Source organism: Pseudopipra pipra, unplaced genomic scaffold, assembly GCF_036250125.1.
Source record: "Pseudopipra pipra isolate bDixPip1 unplaced genomic scaffold, bDixPip1.hap1 HAP1_SCAFFOLD_52, whole genome shotgun sequence".
Classification (NCBI taxonomy): Eukaryota; Metazoa; Chordata; class Aves; order Passeriformes; family Pipridae; genus Pseudopipra; species Pseudopipra pipra.
This window is the reverse complement of record NW_026991003.1, coordinates 182,501-187,500: the sequence shown is the minus strand read 5'-3', so window position 1 is coordinate 187,500 and position 5,000 is coordinate 182,501. Positions and strand designations below refer to the sequence as shown.

The 5,000-nt window shown below is 75.6% G+C and overlaps 1 protein-coding gene across 1 annotated transcript in view; it reads right to left on the bottom strand.

The window, feature by feature from the left end:
• Positions 1 to 3,171: 3,171 nt before the first annotated feature.
• Positions 3,172 to 5,000, bottom strand: part of LOC135408557 (collagen alpha-1(I) chain-like) — a 3,892-nt gene continuing 2,063 nt past the window's right edge. Inside the window, exons 2-3 of the mRNA XM_064643671.1 lie at positions 4,856 to 5,000; positions 3,172 to 4,802 (exon numbers count right to left, since the gene is read on the bottom strand). The exon at positions 4,856 to 5,000 is cut by the window's right edge and continues 771 nt beyond it. Coding sequence (XP_064499741.1) covers positions 3,172 to 4,802; positions 4,856 to 5,000 — 1,776 coding nt within the window. The remainder of the gene's footprint in view (positions 4,803 to 4,855) is intronic.

Sequence of the window (5,000 nt, the reverse complement as noted above, 5' to 3'; positions counted from 1 at the left end):
CCGACCGGCGGACTTAGAGCCGGAGCGGCGGCGCCGCCGCCCGGCCCGGATGCGGGTAGACCTGTTCCCGCCGGCCGCCGGACTTAGAGCCGGAGCGGCGGCGCCGCCGCCCGGCCCGGATGCGGGTAGACCTGTTCCCGCCGACCGGCGGACTTAGAGCCGGAGCGGCGCCGCCGCCCGGCCCGGATGCGGGTAGACGTGTTCCCGCCGACCGGCGGACTTAGAGCCGGAGCGGCGGCGCCGCCGCCCGGCCCGGATGCGGGTAGACCTGTTCCCGCCGACCGGCGGACTTAGAGCCGGAGCGGCGGCGCCGCCGCCCGGCCCGGATGCGGGTAGACCTGTTCCCGCCGGCCGCCGGACTTAGAGCCGGAGCGGCGCCGCCGCCCGGCCCGGATGCGGGTAGACGTGTTCCCGCCGACCGGCGGACTTAGAGCCGGAGCGGCGGCGCCGCCGCCCGGCCCGGATGCGGGTAGACCTGTTCCCGCCGGCCGCCGGACTTAGAGCCGGAGCGGCGCCGCCGCCCGGCCCGGATGCGGGTAGACCTGTTCCCGCCGGCCGCCGGACTTAGAGCCGGAGCGGCGGCGCCGCCGCCCGGCCCGGATGCGGGTAGACGTGTTCCCGCCGACCGGCGGACTTAGAGCCGGAGCGGCGGCGCCGCCGCCCGGCCCGGATGCGGGTAGACCTGTTCCCGCCGGCCGCCGGACTTAGAGCCGGAGCGGCGCCGCCGCCCGGCCCGGATGCGGGTAGACCTGTTCCCGCCGGCCGCCGGACTTAGAGCCGGAGCGGCGCCGCCGCCCGGCCCGGATGCGGGTAGACCTGTTCCCGCCGACCGGCGGACTTAGAGCCGGAGCGGCGGCGCCGCCGCCCGGCCCGGATGCGGGTAGACCTGTTCCCGCCGGCCGCCGGACTTAGAGCCGGAGCGGCGGCGCCGCCGCCCGGCCCGGATGCGGGTAGACCTGTTCCCGCCGACCGGCGGACTTAGAGCCGGAGCGGCGCCGCCGCCCGGCCCGGATGCGGGTAGACGTGTTCCCGCCGACCGGCGGACTTAGAGCCGGAGCGGCGCCGCCGCCCGGCCCGGATGCGGGTAGACGTGTTCCCGCCGACCGGCGGACTTAGAGCCGGAGCGGCGCCGCCGCCCGGCCCGGATGCGGGTAGACCTGTTCCCGCCGACCGGCGGACTTAGAGCCGGGGCGGCGCCGCCGCCCGGCCCGGATGCGGGTAGACGTGTTCCCGCCGACCGGCGGACTTAGAGCCGGAGCGGCGCCGCCGCCCGGCCCGGTCGCGGGTAGACGTGTTCCCGCCGGCCGGCGGACTTAGAGCCGGAGCGGCGCCGCCGGCCGGCCCGGATGCGGGTAGACCTTTTCCCGCCGACCGGCGGACTTAGAGCCGGAGCGGCGCCGCCGCCCGGCGGCGAGTGGACCCGGTCTCCGAGCCCCGTGGGTAGAGCTCCTGTCCAGGTCCGGCAGCTAGAGCCGCTCCGAGGGCTCGGCGAGGGCCCTCGGCCGGCGCCGAAGCGCTGCCGTTTCCGGCCGGTGCTCCGAGCGTGGCACCGAATTCACGGAGCGAGCAGACGGCGTGCGACCGCTCGATCCGTCGGTCGGCGCGCCGGCGTGCCCTTCCGGCCCTGCCCCGACCTCCCCGATTTCCCACAGTTCTTAGCGAGTCCTTCCAGCGCGCATGCTCCGTCCAGTACTCTCCCGGGGGGCTCGTTGCGGGGACTCCATCTCCCGTGGCCCTTTGCGGCAGACTTCCTCTCCGGCGTTAAGGCTTTCCCCTGCCCCGAGGCTGAAAGAAGAAACGTTCTCTGCGGGGCGGGGAAGCCGGGGGAGTAACTGGGACTCTCTTTAGGCGGCACGGCTGCGGCCGACCGGGCTCGGCCGCCTCGGCGCCGCCGGGAAGAGCCGATGTCCGAGAGTAGCGGCTAGAGCCGGTCTCGGGGCTTAGCGCTGCGCTTTCTGCCCGGCGCTCCGAGCGTAGCAGCCTTTCCCCTGCCCCGAGGGTGAAAGAAGAGACGTTCTCTGCGGGGCGGGGAAACGGGGGGAGCAACCGGGACTCTGCCCGGGTGGCACGGCTGCCGCCGCCTCGGCTCGGCCGCAGAGGTGCGCAGCGGGTAGAGTTGTCGTCCGTGCCCGGCGGGTAGACCCCTGGTCCGAAGCCGGCGGGTAGACCTGGTGTCCCGGGGCAGCGGGTAGACCTGTGGTCCGGGCTCGTCGGCTCGAGCCGCTCTCCGAGTCGGGTGGCTGGAGCGGGTTCCGAGCGCTTAGCCGAGGCCCTCGGCGGGTGCCGAGGCGCCGCCGTTCCTGCCCGGGGCTCCGAGTGGGAAAGAGAGGGCGTTGTCCGCGGCGCGGGTCCAGAGGGGGAGTAGCTGGGACTCTCTTAAGGTGGCAGGGCGGCGGCCGACTGGGCTCGGCGGCGGGGGTGCCGGTGGGTACAGCTGCTCTCGGAGCCCGGCGGGTAGACCTGTTGTCCGAGCCCGGCGGGTAGACCTGTTGTCCGAGCCCGGCGGGTAGACCTGTTGTCCGAGCCCGGCGGGTAGACCTGTTGTCCGAGCCCGGCGGGTAGACCTCTTGTCCGAGCCCGGCGGGTAGACCTCTTGTCCGAGCCCGGCGGGTAGACCTCTTGTCCGAGCCCGGCGGGTAGACCTGTTGTCCGAGCATGGCGGGTAGACCTGGTGTCCGAGCCCGGCGGGTAGACCTGGTGTCCGAGCCCGGCGGGTAGACCTGGTGTCCGAGCCCGGCGGGTAGACCTGGTGTCCGAGCCCGGCGGGTAGACCTGGTGTCCGAGCATGGCGAGTAGACCTGGTGTCCGAGCCCGGCGGGTAGACCTGGTGTCCGAGCATGGCGGGTAGACCTGGTGTCCGGGCCCGGCGGGTAGACCTGGTGTCCGAGCCCGGCGGGTAGACCTGGCGTTCGGGTTAGGCGGGTCGACCTGGTGTTCGGGCCCGGCGGGTAGACCTGGTGTCCGAGCCCGGCGGGTAGACCTGGTGTCCGGGCCCGGCGGGTAGACCTGGTGTCCGAGCCCGGCGGGTAGACCTGGTGTCCGGGCCCGGCGGGTAGACCTGGTGCCCGAGCCCGGCGGGTAGACCTGTTGGCCCGGGCTTCCGGGCCGACCCGTTCGCCCAGTCGGGCGCGGCCGGCCTCGTGCCCCGCCGGGTGCTGTCGAGCATCAGGTCTACCCGGTTCCGGGGCTGGCGAGCATCAGGTCTACCCGGTTCCGGAGCCGGCCGATGCGGCCGCCGCGGCCGCCGCCGGCGGCCTGCGCCCCGGCGGCGTCCCGGCGCAGGGCCACCAGGTCTACCCGGCTCCGGCGGGACTTAGGCGCCTGTCGGCATTTTCGGGGTAGACCTGTTGTCGCGGCCGGCCCCGGAAGTCGGCCAAGGGGTCGCTGTCGGGCGCCGCCTCCGGTTAGGTCTAGGCGAGAGGCGGCCTGCTCTCGCGCGCCTCCCCGCTGAGGAGCCTCGAGCCGCTTCGGAGGCGCGGCGGCGCCAGGACGCGTCTGTCCGTATTGTGGGCAGGGGTTGTCTAGCAGCGCGGGTTCCGAGGGCCCCTTTTCTTCCGCGTCTGCTGCCGCGCGGCCTTCGGCGCGTGCCACGGGCCGGCCAACCCCACGAGCGGCAGGAAGGCCGGCGCGAGAAAGCCGCGGGGCTCTCGACCGGCTTCCTCGGGCGGGCCCGATGACGGGAGAGGAAGACGAGAGCCGAGCGCGAAAGCGCAGCCGAGGGAGTGCGGGACTGGGACGGCCGAGGGGGGCCCGCGGGGGCCCGACAGCAGCGTCCAGCCCGAGCCGGTGGCGGCTGCCGGCTCCCTGAGGGCCCCGGGCGAAGGCGATGGTGTGCGAGGGCGGCGAGGCGGCGGCGTCTCGTCCTTTCGGTGGGCCGGCCTTAAGCCGGCGCCCGTCGTCCGGCGGCGGCGGCGGGCATTGTTGCGGGCGGTTGGCGGCCGGGGCTCGAAGGGCCGAGCCCGCGCGGGCTTTTTCCCCGGCCGCCTCCCGAGAGCCCCGAAGATGGCCCGGGCCTGGGTGGCGGCGCCCTGTCCTCGGCTGCCGGGCGGCAGCGGTGCCGGCGGCGTGCCGGGGACTGGCGGTGGGCGTGCGGCCTCGCCTGGGCCCGGCCGGTTGCCGGAGGGGCTCGGTGACGGGACCGCCCGATGGTCGGGCGAGGCGGCGCCCTCGGCGCGCCTCGGCTCTTTTGTTCGTTCCCCCTTCCTCGGCCCTAAGCCGGGGACCCGCCCAGCGGGCCGAAGGCGGCGGCGCCGGCCGGCCAGGCTGTGGCCGGCGGCCGCGCCGGCAGACCGAGAACCCGACAGAGTCGCCGGGGAGCCCTGGGGACGCACGATGGCCGTTGGCGGGCGAGGCGGCGGCGCCTCGCCCCTCCCTCCTCTTAGGCCGGCGCGAGAGCCACGGCGGCCGGGCGGCCCGTGCGGTCGGGCCTGCCCCGCCGGCCTGGCTGCCGGAGGGCTGGGTTCCGCGAAGGTCTGTCGGCCGGGGGCCGGGTTGCGGGCGAAGTGGGGCGCCCTCCCGGCCTTTTTTTTCCGTTTTTTTGATTTTTGCTCCGGCGGCCTTAAGCCGCAGCACGCCGAGCGCGCCAGGGAAGAGAAAGTGCGTGAGAGCGCGAGAGCGGCCCGGCAGCGGCCGGCCGCCGCCGAGGCGCGAGCCCGTGGGCAGCGAGAGGGAATCGGGGAGCGAGGGGCGCGGGCCCCGCCCCGAGCCCCGGGCGGCCGTGGCTAGCACGGCGAGCGAGAGGCGCGCGTGCTTTTTTCTCGGGGGCTTTTTGTTTTTCTCCCCGTCGCCGTCCCCCGGCCTTTCTGGGGGAAGCCGACGGCCGCGAGGCGGGCGAAAGCCGGTGGCCCCGCGGCACGTTCGGTGGCGCTTTCGCACGCTGGAGGTGTGCCGCTCTGCGGGGGGCGGCCGTGGGCCCGGCGGGGCCGGAAGCGTGGGTTGTCCGGAGCCGGGCGTCCGGCGGCACCCGCCTCCTGCCGGGCCGGGAGAGAGCCGTGGAGAGT